General features: G+C 39.1%; 2 protein-coding genes across 5 annotated transcripts in view; one reads left to right on the top strand and one right to left on the bottom strand.

The window, feature by feature from the left end:
* Window positions 1–1,694, bottom strand: part of COG5 (component of oligomeric golgi complex 5) — a 173,601-nt gene extending 171,907 nt beyond the window's left edge. The window contains exons 1-2 of the mRNA XM_053978240.1: window positions 1,607–1,694; window positions 655–794 (exon numbers count right to left, since the gene is read on the bottom strand). Of these exons, the coding sequence (XP_053834215.1) occupies window positions 655–794; window positions 1,607–1,661 (195 nt within the window). The 5' untranslated portion in view covers window positions 1,662–1,694. The remainder of the gene's footprint in view (window positions 1–654; window positions 795–1,606) is intronic.
* A 44-nt stretch (window positions 1,695–1,738) lies between these two features.
* Window positions 1,739–11,966, top strand: DUS4L (dihydrouridine synthase 4 like). Of its 4 annotated transcripts, none has more exons than XM_053978251.1 (7): window positions 1,739–1,754; window positions 2,018–2,152; window positions 2,422–2,543; window positions 5,887–6,004; window positions 7,420–7,542; window positions 8,879–9,105; window positions 10,617–11,966. In XM_053978251.1, the coding sequence occupies exons 2-7, from the start codon at window positions 2,043–2,045 to the stop codon at window positions 10,865–10,867; spliced, it is 951 nt and encodes a 316-aa protein (XP_053834226.1). In that variant the 5' UTR covers window positions 1,739–1,754; window positions 2,018–2,042; the 3' UTR covers window positions 10,868–11,966. The 4 variants fall into 4 exon arrangements, with proteins under 4 accessions (XP_053834226.1, XP_053834225.1, XP_053834224.1 ...); XM_053978250.1 differs by lacking the exon at window positions 1,739–1,754 and adding an exon at window positions 1,766–1,931; XM_053978249.1 differs by lacking the exon at window positions 1,739–1,754 and adding an exon at window positions 1,766–1,938.
* Window positions 11,967–15,485: the final 3,519 nt, after the last annotated feature.

Genomic DNA, 15,485 nt, shown 5'->3' with positions numbered 1-15,485 from the left:
ATCACACCATAATAATGTATATTCATTTTTTTTCTATTTATGACATTTATAAACTAGTTCCCAAAGAACTTACTAACTGGGGCAGGGGGAGGGAGGAAGCAAGTTTTGAAACTACACACAAACTTAGCAAGTGTTCTCATTGCAATGTCTACTGCGGATTTATGATTTCTGCATAGAAAGTCTTCTTCTATCTTAACTCAAAAGCCTTTCTGAAGGTGTAGAGGTGTGTTAACATAGGTTGTATCTGCCTAGCTAAAGATAAGTCTTAGGGCTTATGCAACTCTTCAGCGCACAATGTAAGAGCGCAAGTTCTCCCTATCTTCTCACAACGCCATGCTGGAACATGGCCTCAAGTGTTTATGATAGTTGACACAATCATTTGGAAAGAGTCTTCCTTCTTACAAGGAAGAGTAACATAGCATACAGTGATAAGACTACAAAAACTGAAACAGTACATGGCTGCCTGGTAGGAGTATTGAGTGTGAGCTTAACTGAGCTGTCAAACTCACTACTAGTTTAGCTGCAAGTTGTACTTCTAGTAACTGCTTGCAGAGGATGCTGGGCAATTTCACAAGTTACAAGCTCGTAAGATTACTAAATTTTTGACTAGTTTACATCAATCATCCCAGAACAACAGGTATGCTTTAAACTTACTTGTAAATGCAGCTCTTTGTCCAGCTGACTAATACCTTGAGCAAGTTTAGCCAGTTGCTCAGCTATCACAGCCTGATGGATGGACTGGGAAGTGTAAGCTTTCACATCAAAGTCTTCTCTGAAGAACTCAGCATAACATTCTGAAAAAGGATTTAGGATGTAGGGTTTTATTTTCATGGTTCAGAAGAATTAAACAATATTTATAGCCCTACAGTGTACAGCTCTCTGCCCTTCAATTTCTTCAACATAACAGTAAATTTTCTCTACATCACATAGTACAAATGTCAGAAGAGGCCACGATCATGAGAAACAAGTCTGGAACTGGTAACTGAGGTTTGTGTTTGTTTTGGGGATTTTTTTTTTTTGTAAATGGTGATAAAGTCACATGTTTATTTATTCCCCACACCCTTCTCTTGAGCAGAATACACTAAAAAGTATCAATACCTTATTTTCTCAAACTTTACAGTGTGACCAGGGTGAAGCCGTTGAGGCTGTACCCATAACCAAACACACCAGTCAGCTGCAGGTCACTGACAAGTACCAAGAGACAAAACTTCATTAAATCATACCGGATTGATTTCGACAACGGTGTGAGTTTATAAAACAATTATGAAATGATACTGCAATTGTGACTCCGGATCAATCAAGACCAGAGTTCCCAGACAGCTACTCTTAATTCAACCGAGCATCTTCGCCTCTCCTTCCAGTGCAATGTTTTTCTTTGGGAGCAGGCGAGCCCCAGCGCACACTCCGCGCACCTCCCCGCCCCGGGGCACTCGCTCCTCCGCCCGAACTTCCCGAGACTCGCCGGCGCGGGGGGCTCCCCCACCCGCCCGGCCCAGCGCCGCCCTCGCAGGGGACCCTCCGGGCCGCCGCGGACGGGCGCCCGGTGCGGTCGTGCCGGCGGGGGCTGTGCCCGGCGCTGCCCCCCGAGCCCGCGGCCGCGCCTCACCGTCCGCCCGCAGCTCGGCGAGCGCCGGGGCGGGGGCGGCCCCCGCCTCCTCCATGCTGGCGGTGCCGGAGCCCGCGCGTCACTCCCGGACGCGGCGCGCGGCGATGATGGCAAAGGCGCGCGACGGAGCGGGCGGCGGCGGCACGTGGTGAGCGGGGCCGCCGGGAGCGAGCGCGGGCCGGGGAGAGCCGGGACGGGACGGGCCAGGCCGGGATGGGCCCTGCCGTGCCGGCACGGGCCGGGCCGGGGGGAGCCGTGCCTGGAGGGCTGTCCCCGGCACCCTGCAGGGGAGCAGCTTCTGGCCGGACGTTTCACCAGAGCGCAAGTGCTGTGTAAATTGTGTTGCTCTGCAGCATGGCCTGTGAGAAGTAGCTGAATGACGAACGTTTGAGATGCTGTTTGTTTTTCTAGATGCTGAAAGGAATGTTAATGATACATGATTGATGACATCATAGAAACCGAAGAATGCCAACTAACAGATCCCATGGATTTGTTTCATTCTGGGCAAGTTGTAAAAATATGTGCTCCTATGGTCCGCTATTCAAAGTAAGTAACTGTCACGTCAGCTCTGTCATTTTCTGTTTAGAAACTCGTTTCTCAAATTTATCGTGACTAAAAATGGGTGATTACTTTCTTCTCTTTTGTTTAAGACAGAGGTAGATGTGGGACAGGTTTTATTTTACATATTTTCATCACAGACCTACACATATAATACTCGAACATCCCCACAATACTGCATGTTAGAACAACATTTTAGGGTAGCTAATCAGAAAAATGCCTAAACTATTTACCTCTTAATCTTCATGTGTCTGCAGGTTGGCTTTCAGAACCTTGGTTAGGAAGTACAGTTGTGATTTGTGTTACACACCAATGATAGTGGCAGCTGATTTTGTGAGATCTGCAAAAGCCAGAGACAGCGAATTCACAACAAACAAAGGTATTATTTTGAAGAAACCATTGCCTCGTCAGAATGTTTTATGTGGTCATAAGCCAGATTGACCAGGTGAATGAAGTGGGTCGCACAATTTGACATCTGTTAACAATTTTGGTATACTGTCTGATTATAAAAACACAGAAGTATTCTAAGTGAGAGTAAGCACAGTTCAGTGGATAGTGGATCAAATTAAATGGGGAAAACCTTGTCTCCACCTGAAATCAAGGCCTCCAAAGTGATTTATATCTGTGGGAGTTGACCACATATAGCTGCTTACTCATTCCTTCATTCTCTCAGCGGCACAGGGGAGAATAGAAAAAGCAAATGCAGAAAAAATTCATTTGTCAAAATAAAGGCAGCTTAATATGTAAAGGAAAGAAAAAGAAACAAACAAGTTATGCAAAAGCAATCACTTCCTACTAGCAGACCAATGCCCAGCTACTCTCCAAGCAGTAGTGCTCTGGAACAAAAATTCCATGTCCCTACCCACTTTTTTATTTTCCCTATCACTCCAGTTTCCTTGCTGAGCTTGAAAGTATATACATCCTTGTTCCTATTTGGGTCAGCTGTCATAGCTTTGTCCACTACAAACTTCTTGCCCACCCCAGTCTGTTTGTTGGGGGTATAGGGGGAAGCAAAGTGAAAAAAACAGGAAATTTTGACACTGTGAATGTATTTAGCAACAACAGCCAAAATAACTGTTTTGTGAATTATCAACACAGGTTTTATCACAAAATCCAAAATGCAGCACCACACAGGCTACTATAAATGAACTTCAAATAAATTTGACAAGTAATTCCATCACAGCTAGACCAGGTACAAGATACAAGATGGCAGTAAGATTCTTTTTCTAGCAATTGTTTCATGTGTGTTTCAGAGACAAACATTTCACTCATCCAGGAAAAGTTTTCTAGTCTGTAGCAAAAATAAGAGTGTTACTAAAGGTGAAAAGTAATAGACCAGGCATTGATACAATGGAGTCAAGGACTGACAAAAGAAGGAAGGGTTCGTATTAGCCAGACTGGAAAGTGGAAGGGGCTGTTGGTGGATGACTCGGGAAATGAGCGCAAGAAAGCACAAAAGAGACCAGAGGTTTAAGCATGGCGGGAGTTGAGGGGGAGAAGCATGGCTTCAGACATGGTACAGAAACATAACCAGAACACCTATAAAAAGAAGAAGTATGAGGACTTATACAGTGTCATGGCTGTAAAGAGATCTGAAGTATGTGGGAAGAGGTGAGGAGAACGATACAGATCTGTTGGCATGAAGTGGCTGCAGCAGAACAGTGGCTGCAGTGTGACAAGGAATGTACCAGCATAGGCTGCAGCTGCAGGAATGAAAAGAGCAGCTGACATGCAAGTAAGATCAGCATGTAGGGTCCATAAATTGGGATGATTTAGTCTACTCAGGCCATAGAATTTGGGGTTTCATAACTGTATATGTAATAGGGAAAGTGTACTTCACTGCTTTAGCATCGACTATGTTATAGTGCATTATTCAAATAGAACAGAGCAATTACAGAGAAAATTCGCATTGGAAAGCACAGGTAGACTCTCTTAAGAGTGGAATGCAACTTCAAAAAAACCATGAGTAACTCATTGCATATAAAAATAAATGAGTAAGAACATAAGTGACTCAAATATTCATGGTTCAAAGGTTCACAGTTACTAGTTTGCCCCCCTTGAATTTACTTACACTTCTGATCTACACAAAGTGTGGTGGCATTGAAGTTCTATGGACTTCAGATATGGAGTGTATTCTAGGGGGTGCTGGGACAGGGAAAGAGGAATTTAAATGTTTTACTTTTGTAAACAGTATCTTTTCCCTACTTAGTTTTTTTATGCTGTCCTTAATTTTACAGGCCTGGAAAACATTCTGCCTCATGCTTTGACCAGATTATAGTATTTACATTATTAGCATTTATGCTTTTTGTGTGGTTTTACATTTAACTTGCTGGCTGTTTGGGGATTTTGTCTTCTAATTAGTGGAGTAGGTTTGCAATTTATGTTTTACATTTTCTTCTGCATTAATGTTTCTTTGTTGTGTATTTCTCAGAGGTAGGTGTTCTTTGTGGCTGCTGCTAAAAAATTTTGTATGGCTAGACTCAGTATTTTTTTTACTTAATGCTCAACAAAGAGAAACTAGGCACATGGGCTTATTCTAATAGCAATGTAAACCTCCTCAGCTGGAGCACTGTATTAAAAGGACACTTTTGAACATATGTGTGCAAATTTTTTTTGCTTGCTGGATTTTTAGGTAACTTCTATAAGTGTCTCAGCTTGATTGAGAGGACAGTGGTGACCTTTCTTACTTATCTCCACCATTTCAATAACTACTTATTTTCTTCTAAAACAGAAGAATGTTCAGAAAGCACTTGTAGTCTCTTCAATGCAAGAAGTGCACTTGTTTTGTGCGTTTGTTGGATCATCTCTTTCCATCAGTGCTCAGATACCACGCTGCTTCTTCTTAACTACAGCAATTGTTTACATGGAAAGTGAGTGCTGAGACTGCTTGAGATATTTGAGATGCCTTTAATGTCATGCAGTAGCTGTAAAAGAGGAACTCATGTTCCAAATGACCATCTGGCTCTCTGCAGGGGCTTAGTAAATCACAAGTAGTTCAGCAGACCCAAGCTGAGGAGCACTGGCACTTTGGTTTCTCACTAGAGACAAAGCTGCTAGAGCTGCTTCTGCACACGTGTGCTCATTCCAATTCTGTGTGTCACATTGTGGACAAAAAACAGCTATGTTGGCACAGAAAAGGGAAATTATGGGCTGGGATGAGGAAGGGCAAAGCTTGTGGGTGTTTTAGTTCCTTCCTGAAGGATTGCTTCTGTAATCAAGTTTCCCACCTGGCAAGACAGACAGCCGTGTCAGCACAGCAAAGAGGCAGCATGCACACAGGAAGGGGCAAGTTAGGAGGGGAAGCATGAAGGCTGCTGAAAATTAGAGAATACCTAGTTTCATAGATGGTCTTTGTGAAAGTTTAGCAACTGACCAGTGTCAGTCAGAAAGTGTGTGTTAAGCCAGCAACTGTAGTACATCTATATTTGCCTGAATTCCCACCTCTGTTAATAGACATACTCACTTAGTAAGTAACCCCTGGCCAGCTACCTTTGTTTATTTGTCATTGAGGGCTTACAGAATCACAAAACAGATGAACTTGGAAGGACCTCTGTAGGCCATGTTATCCAGCCACCCTGCTCATGCAGGGTCACCTATACCTGGTTGCCAGGACCATGGTCAGACAGTTGTACAATATACAAAAATAGCATTCAAAATTTAGAACTCGTTCTTTTTATTTTCTGGGAATTTTTAAATCTCTAAATATCTTTTCATTGGCATAGGTGATCACCCACTGATTGTTCAGTTCGCTGCTAAAGAAGCACAGGTTTTGTGTGATGCTGCCCGTATCATCTGTCCTTTTGCAGATGGAATAGACCTAAACTGTGGCTGTCCTCAGAGGTAAAGATTTGAAAAAGCTGGGTAAATATGGGGAAATAAATAAGAGACTAAAGATGCTTGTCTTCCTTTTCATCATATTTTTTATCTTAACCTAAAAATAGATTTCAGGAGAGTAGGAGCTTTTTAACCTGTCAGAAATGTCTATGTGGTAAGACACTGTTCTGAGTGCTCCCAGATGCCTGTCACTATGGTGAGACTGGGAAAACTATATGTATTTGCCAACTTGCCTTTTTTCATTTCTGAGATACTGAGTGTTGGCTCAGAAATGTCCATCCTTTTTCAACAGCTGTTAAATGTGCACTACCAAAAAAAGCTTGCTGCAAATAATTTGCAGAATGTTTTGAATCATGATATAGAAATTCCCAGAATAATGAGGCAAGTCTGTGATGTCTCAAACTTCTGCAAGTGAAGGATAGTCTTTAAAATAAAATTATACAGATAAAGTAGTGAAAATAATTTCTTCCATCTTTTATTAAATTTATAAATATAGGGAATCAGTGATGTACTTCTCACTTAAATTGATAAAGATTTTGTCTTGACAGTGAAACAGAGTAGTAAGATTCTTCCTAACTGGTTCAGTTGAGAACCATCTATTACATGTGTAATAGGCAGTCTTTTTCTAAATGAAGACCTGAAAAATGTAGGAAAATAAAAGATAAAATTATGGTGCAAATAAATTTAATTTCTGTATTCTAATTAGGTTTTCTTTACCTAAAACTATAGTATTTGAGAAAGCCTTTCTGGAGAGATCTGAGGCTTCTGCATGAGAGTATTGGGGTTTTTTTAAGCTAACTACAGTTAAGTATGTCAAACTGTCTGTTCCTTTTAGGCCAAAAATACATGCTTACATTTGAATCATTTTTTTCCTGTGCAAATTAGTTTCAAAATAACAACAGTTGGTGTAATTTATGTGCCTTTATAAAAAAAATTATTTTAAAAAATGCTGCTGTTAGGTGGAAGCAAAGGTTATTTTTGCCAGTCACAATAGTGAGACCAGAATAGCACTAAAATAATATCCTCACTTGCACTTCAAAAAATCTTCCTTTTCAATACGAAGTTGTCATCTGTTTAAAAGAAATCCATGACAAGGGGAAGGAGAGACATCAAATTATTTCTTTTATGCATGCACTGTAGATTAAATTTGAATTTATTTTCCTTATGAGTCCATTCTGTGGACAGAAAATTGAACTTAAAGAGATTAGTAACTTGTCCAAAGTTCTAGTAGTACAGTGGAGACTGAACCAGGATCTACGAGCTGTACCAAACTGCAAAGAAATAATTGATCTACAGCCAGCACTATCTCTGTTCACTTAACCACACATTCTGAGGTCATAACGAAAGAAACTGATGTACGTGACTGATATTGATCTGCATTTCTTCAGATATAGAATATGAACGTTCTTTTTCTTTTAAAGATGGGCGATTTCAGAAGGTTATGGTGCTTGCTTAATAAATAAACCTGAGCTTGTTAAAGATATGGTGAGACATGTACGGAATCAGATCGACAACCCTAAATTTTCAGTATCTATTAAAATAAGGTAGGTCTAACTTAAGTGCTATTTGTGGTAGATGGAAGAATCCTTTTTTTTTCCTTAAATTTTTTCCTTAAAGAATTTCGTGTACTAGTAATAATCTTTATAATTCTGTTAATGCAATTAACACTACACATTATAGTAATTTCCATGTGCAGACTGCTGAGATTTTTTGACTCAGACGTCTGGGGCAAGTAATACAAAACTTAGAACCAGTACAGCCTTTGACTACCTACCCAAATAACATACTGTAAGTTAGAGTTCTTTTGCAATCCAAACAACATGAAAGTACAAGTTAAAAGATCAGGGCTTCTATAAAAGAAAAGCAGTGTATAGTCAGTATCATCACACGGATTTGCTTTTTGAGCTGCTAGAGAGCAGAGCCCTTTATACCCAGGTAGGGTATAAAGGGATGGGTAACAAAACTGGGAACTGGTCCCACAGCTGCCATAAGGAATACATTCTGCTTCCCTACATCAGCTTCTAAACTTCTGCAGACTTGCTTTGCATTGCTTTGTGTGCAGCCCAGAGAAGAGAAGGCTCCAGGGAGACCTTACAGCAGCCTCCCAGTACCTAAAGGGAGTCCACCAGAAGGATGGAGACAGACTTTGTACAAGGGCATGATGTGACAGGACAAGGGGGAATGGCTTCAAACTGAAAGAGGGCAGGTTTAGATTATATATTTGGAATAAATTTTTTACTGTGGAGGTGGTAAAGCCCTGGAACAGGTTGCCCAGAGAAGATGGGCAGGGATGCCCATCCCTGGAAGTTTGTAAGGCCAGGTTGGATGAGCTCTGAGCAGCCTGGTCTAGTGGAAGATCCACTGCCTCCCCATAGCAAGGGAATTGGAACTGAATGCTCTTTAAGGTTGCTTCCACCCTGAACCATTCTATGATTCTATGGCCATTCTTGATCCATTATTTAACCATATATCCTATGTGCCTTTTGCTATTTGTCATTTAAGTTGCAACTCAGTTTCCAGTTCTTCTGGAAAGGGGGACTATTATAAATTGGACTGGTTTTTTTCCCCACAAAATATGCAAAATCATGGCACTGATTTTAGATTTTTTGGGTACCCTTGCTCAATCTCTATAAAATTTACCATGTATATTACCGAGATGTGATATAATTGGGAAATGTTAAATTAAATACCAGTTTCCATACACTAAACTCATAGATCTTAAAAAAAAAAAAAACAAAAATCAAACACTGTTTTCCAGCAGTAATATTGTCATTATACTGTTATTTATGGAAATCTGTGATAATTCCTCCTTGTGGAGGAGTGCTTTTTATATAGGCCAGGAAATTTATTTCCTACTGCTTTCATTCCTTGCAATATTAGGATCCATGAGGACTTAAAAAGAACAGTTGACCTGTGTCAAAAAGCTGAAGCAGCTGGAGTTTCATGGATTACAGTACATGGGAGAAGTATAGAAGAAAGGCATCAACCTGTACATTATGATGCAATTAAAATAATTAAACAAAGCATGTCTATACCTATTGTGGCTAATGGAGACATTAAATCTTTAAAAGATGCTGAAAATGTTCATCACTTGACAGAAGCAGATGGTAAGATTAAACATATTTCTAAGTAAACTTACCAGATTTCAAGGTATTTATTTTGAATGTAAGCAGGACATGATTTGAGTGCTTTCTCTCCTTGAAGAGACAAATGAAAGAGGATATTTTAGATGCCTTAAAAACTCATAAGCAGAATCACTGGTAATCATCAGAACACTGAAGCACTGCTATTCAAAGCCACAAATAATTATTTCTGAGGCAAATTACAAAAGCTCTGTGATTAATTATGCTGTCTCATCACTGACTAGTGGAGTTCAGGGGACCTTCAGACATTCTGTCTATTTATGGAGCTGATCATCTTTTCAAGAACTGTAAACTTCCACTTGGAAATCTCTACTTCCTGCACATGGGAGCAGATTTCTTACAATAAGAACACCATGGAAAAGGGATATATTATTAAGCCAGATGCTTAACTTCAAGGACACAGTGAGGCATTGCACTTTCAGTCATAACATTTGGGGATTTTTGCAATTATTTAGTCACAATAGATTCCTGACTGTCTGTGGTTTCAAGACAGTATTGAAATTTGGTATATATTCTGAAAAGGTGATCTGTATCTACAGACTTTGCGTCTTCCAGCTAGAGAAAAACAGGAAAGAGAACAGTACATGTGGCAGGTTTCCACCAACACTGTTGCTGTTTAATAACTACAACAGAAATTGAACTGAACTGCCATGCTGCTTACAGTGGCTTTCCCCTCAAATACAGAGCAGGAAGGAAATGCATAACACAAAAAAATGTTCTCATAGTCCACCTGACCTTCTTCACTAGTAAAAATATTAAGCATTCGGTTTCTTCTGTCATGGACAATGGCAAAAGAAATTTTTCATTTTTGATCCTCCTATTTTTTAAGACTGAGTGTGATAGATTGTATCTTGATAGTGCAGAAAAACAGAATCCCTTAATCACAGAAAAATTACAATAGAATTTGTATGGGTTTATCTGAGAGTATTAGATTAGAGTTGCAAATACACTGCACTCTTGTTCAGAAAGATTTACTGCAGATCAACAGTCCTAAAATGTACTTAATTGAGCCATTGAGCTCTTAGTGGAAGAAGGACAGTGAATAGACTGAGTTGAACAAAATACTATTGGTCCTCTTGTGTCTTTCCATCGTACTTTTATGTCACAAAGGCAATAAATGTGTGTAATGAATAAGAACAAAGTACTAATTAGTTGCAGTTTCAAAAGAAGGGAAGAAATGCTTCTGTGACCTCTGTTTCGTTTCAAAATTTCTGGAACATGTTGATAGGTGTTGTAGATACTCTGAGGTTTCAAAATTTCTGGAACATGTTGATAGGTGTTGTAGATACTCTGAGGTTTGCCTTGTTCAGTGGATTTCTCTGATACAGCTGTTAACACTCATCTCCATTGTTCTCCCATTACTATCTGTAAGCTTTGGGTGGGTGTCCTAAGGGATGTTATACAAAAACTACAGGACGATTTAGCATAAAATTCAAACTAGAATGTAACTTACTGCTTTAATTTCTGATTTGAAGGTGTAATGGTGGCTAGAGGACTCTTGGCAAATCCAGCTATGTTTGCAGGATATGAAGAGACACCTTTTCAGTGCATCCAGGACTGGGTTGACATTGCTCTTGAGCACGGAACTCCTTTTACGTGTTTTCACCACCACTTAATGTACATGATGGAGCGCATAACTTCAAAACAAGAAAAAAAAGTTTTCAATGTTTTATCAAGTACCTCAGCAGTACTAGATTATCTGAATGACCATTATGGTTTGGGGTAAATGAAAGTATGTTAGTCCTATGTAAACTTGTATTTTGCAATTGTCGATAAACTGTAAAAGTTTTAATTGGGTTTTTAGTTTTTAGTTACATTTGTATATTGTGTATTTTCAACACAGCAAAACATTATCATTTGGATGATACTTTATATTTTTATGTCTCCATTCTTCACTCTAGAGAATATTCATGATTCTACAAATTTGGAGTTCTATTTACAATGCACTACTACAGAGAGGATTGATTATTGTAAGGCCCCAATAATTTAATTTTTCACCAGATAATTGCTTATAGCAATATGATTGCAAAACTAGGGCCTTTCTTACATTAACCCTCCTAAAATCAGGACTACTTATGATGACAGTAATTTCAGACCAAAAGAATACAAAGGGAGAAACTGTAGAAGTTTTTGCTTTAGACAACAAGCTTGAAGCCCATCATACTATCCTTTTTTAAATTTGATGTTTCTTTTGCAGCCTAAATTTCTGTAACTTATTTATAACTTAGAAAAATTCCATACTTTTTATAGGAAAAGAAACACAGAATAGATAAACAATTATGGAAAAAATGAAGAAGGAAAATGAAGAGGGAAAGAAGAAAAGAGGAAAATGAAGAGATAGTTTAAGTACAAACTTAGCTGAATCTAAAGAACAGGACTTCTAAGTTCAATCTAACTAAATTCAGTTTGGTTTATCTACCGTAGATTAATTGTATACAGAATAAAATTCCTATCATCTACCAAACCTGAACTTTTTAGGTCAAAGAAAAGCTGACAGATTCTCTCAGTGGGGCTCTTGCAGTCCTTTCTGCCTGCTGGCATGTTGCTTATCAAAGCATGACAAACACTTGGCTTTGACTCATTATATAGGAGTGAAATAGTGAAACATAGAACAAGATAATAACATTGCACACCAGCTACATTTGTTCTGCAAGGGAAATTTCACAAAAGTGTACAGTACAATTATTTGTAATCAAATAATTTTTTTCTTTATATGTTTACACAGAAATTCATACCAAAAGTTGCCAAGTTTTCTGACTGTGATTGTTCTATGAATATACATGTGAATAGTTCCAGAATTTCTAAATAAATTACTTGGTTTTGTATGCAGTTGTAAATTTTTTTATTATACAGCAGTCTGGAGGAGGGACGCTTGCTTTTGATGCTACTCTTCAAATCTTTTCATAGTTCAGGTATCTTAAATTATCACAATTTTAATGCAATAGCAGAAAATACTTGATTATTTTTCATAATGAATATGTCTGATTTAGACATACAAACAAAAGTTTGAAAGGCATGACCCAAGTCATCAAGTCCAGTTCACTATTTAAGGCAGCAAAGTTACGTAACTCTTCTGATGTGATCACCTTCCCGATGTGCTAACAAATGGAAAAATACAGACATGCATTGCTCTCCTAGGCTAAACCTCTGCAACCGTTTTTGGTGTGTCGCCATTCCTTCAGACAACTATTTTTTCACTCTTCTGGATTGTAATGTTTTCTTGACATTAGTTGGGCACAGTTCTGTATAGCATTCCAGGTAAATTCCCAGCAGTGTCTTCTGCAGTTAATACTACTTCTAACGCTTCACTTTTCCTTAACTAATATTTATCATGTAAATTATGAGCTCACAGTTTTAGAGCAAAAGTTCTTACTTCCCAACTGCATGACTAGGTATTTTGTACTGCCAAATTTCCAATATCAAGTTCATCCACTTATGTTGCAACACTGTTCTCCTCAGTTCTAAAATGCCTCCAGCCTCTTCTGAAATAAAACTATTGTAGAAGAAAAGGATTTGTGAAAGTATTAACTAAGCCCTTTGTTGCCATTTTCTTAAGAGTTTTATGATTTGGCTAGCAGCTATTATATGTAGCAAACTCCCATTAGCCTCAAAGAGCTGAGAAGAATAATTTATTATATATAACCAACGCAAAGGCTTTCTTTATTTTTTCTGTAGTAGTGGGGAAATTAAATTTTAGTGGACTGGAAATACCTTGACCTGTTTAGGAACTGAGTACTTGATGGTTTTGAAGGCAGCAGTTGTTGTGCCTGTGTGAGATTAATCACAGAGATTTCTGCCTGAAGTACAATACCTAGGTTGCTGTTAATATTGGTAGTAATTATGGAGTGCTTGATCTGGCCTTTTATGTATCATAAAAGTCAATGGAAGTTCATTATCCCTTTTCAAGGGTGAAATCAATTATTCACCTTCCATTCTGAATTTTGTATGCATCTGAACATACTTCACTGTGTTTCCATAGAATAAACTGCAAAGTTAGAGTCTTTAAGCCATACTTTGAACACAATACTGTTCCAATATGCATAAATTGCTAAGGATGAGAGTTATTCAGCTACCAGTGTTGTATTTAGAATATGGTCATATTTCTCATTTTAAGACATTGGAAATGTCATTCTCATTTTAAGTATATGGAAAAATACTAATTTCCAGTTTAAAATCACTGGATGTAGTCCTTCTCCTGGATATGTTACTTTCAACGTCACCAGGTGATCAGTCTTTCTATTTTCTAGTTTTTAAATGTTGTAACATAAGTACAAAGCAACTAACATAAGATACAAAGCATTGTTTCCTATTTTAGGTTCTTTGCCTCCTGTAACTGATCCTGTTCTTTATGTTAACGCCCCCCCCCCCCCGCACAACAATACCATATTCTCATAATACCTTTATGCTTTTGCAACTTTTATCTTGCTACAGTAACCCCAGCACTCTCACACAGCCATTTTCTCTATTGCCTATTGTTAAATTTCTTAGGTGTCTTGGGTTTGTGGTTGAGCAAAAACAGTGTGTGATGATAAGGCTGTCACAGAAGCCAAAACAGGACAGAACAAGTTTAAACTTTCCTTTTGTTTCAAAAGAGAATTAGTTGATTTCATTCCTCTAACCAGCTGTTAATATACAGGCATTTCCTATTTCTGCTTCTGAATACTTTGTCACGTCCCTGATGGAAGAGGAAGGTATTCCTTTTAATTGTAATGCTTGAAGGTTTGTGAATTTTTTTCACTAAAGCAGCCAGCCATTTTATATATATATGTGTGTGTGTTTGTATATACATATAGTATGGCATCATATTCATCATATGGTGGTTCAGTATATGAGAGACAGCCTTAGATCAACGACCCAGACTTCTACAGCTTCAGTTAGAATTCCTTCCAGGAGCCGCAAAGTACACTCAACAGGAGAAGAGAGCTCTCACAGATGTTTGCAGGAGATGTCTCTTTTTCTTCAGATCTCATTTTGGGTTTGTGGGGAACATGCATGAGCTGCAGAGGAAGCGCACAGCAATCACCCTCATAGTGGGCCTTATGGAGCCCCTAAAGAGAAAAAGTGACTCCAAGTCTCTGGCATCGGGGACAAGTGAATACAGTCCTATCAGTATGAGGTATGTTAGTGGGAGAGCAGCTTACAGTGCTAGAAAGAGGTGAGTAAGCAGCTCTGAAATGGAAACTGCTCTATAATTAAAGGAAAGTTTATTCACGTTTTAGCAGCTTCAGTGAAGTATAGTGGCTATAGGCCAATAGCTAAAATGTAATAACCAGAACATTCTAAGAGATGTTTTGTTTATAGTGCTGATTAAATATATTTATGAAAATGTGTTAGAAATACTACTTAAAACTGGGGCTATTCCTACTGTGTAGATTGGATTGAAATTACTCCTTATATCTCTCTCCAGTATTTGTTGTGCATAAACAATTATTTGGGATGTAACCTTTCATCCAGACATTGCTTGGCAGCAACTACAAAAATGTTGACACACTGGCTCCATCCCCAGGCTGCAGACCTGGGAAATTTTAAGTAAACAATTTCAGATTGTGAGCAGCTGCAAACAGCTCTGCTCAAAACTGCTTGTGCAAGAACTTCCCACCCCATGTCAGTTCCAATGGATTAGAGTAACAAAGAACTACTATTCACAGTATTTTGTCTGTCTCATGTTGATGGAACTTAATTGGGAAAGAATTCCCCAAAGCAAGTAGTTGTATCAAAGAGTGCTGGTGATGCCCAGGTAGACAAGGTAACCTCTTCCACTGACAGCACCTCAGCGTCTAGGATCAAAAGGAAAAACTGATCAGAGCATGTCCTTCTTACACAGGGGCAAAGGAGAGTAGCATGGAAATAATGTGTTTGGAGCCTTGGTCTGCAGATAAAAAGCATTGAACAGGACAGTAGGATAGAACAGCGTTTTCTGAAGGATTACTGTTTTATTCGTGAGGCCCAAACAGGCGTGTTTGACCGTGTTTGAGACTTGTTCGGTTGTTATTTGTGCTGTCTTTATGAATACTGGACCTGTTTTCCTTGAGAAAACGATTTACTGAGTCTGAATACATTAATGTGGTGTAACACATGGAGGAGGGAATGGATGGACACACGCAGTATTTTAATTGAACTTTAGAAACTCATAATGTTGGAGAGCAGAGTTGAACTCCCCAGTCGATTATTCCGCACCTAAATGCCTACAACCATTCCCTAGACAGGAAAAAGATAATACTCATTTGAACCCTTCTCAGCACGTAGATCTACGCGTTTCCCAACAGAGATGCGGCCTCTTGGTAGCTCCGCGCCCGCCGTCGTTCTCGGCCCGCCGCTCCGCAGGCGGCACCGTACGTGTGCCC

This window comes from Vidua macroura, chromosome 5, assembly GCF_024509145.1.
Source record: "Vidua macroura isolate BioBank_ID:100142 chromosome 5, ASM2450914v1, whole genome shotgun sequence".
NCBI classification, from domain to species: Eukaryota; Metazoa; Chordata; class Aves; order Passeriformes; family Viduidae; genus Vidua; species Vidua macroura.
This window is presented reverse-complemented; position numbering and strand designations above follow the sequence as displayed.

What these genes read in the sequence shown, in the direction of transcription:
- DUS4L (XM_053978251.1), top strand. Translation starts at nt 2,043, where the DNA reads ATGATTGATGACATCATAGAAACCGAAGAATGCCAACTAACAGATCCC. An exon ending in TCAGTATCTATTAAAATAAG is followed by an intron (nt 7,543 to 8,878) that starts GTAGGTCTAACT and finishes TTGCAATATTAG; the next exon opens with GATCCATGAGGACTTAAAAA. An exon ending in TCACTTGACAGAAGCAGATG is followed by an intron (nt 9,106 to 10,616) that starts GTAAGATTAAAC and finishes TCTGATTTGAAG; the next exon opens with GTGTAATGGTGGCTAGAGGA.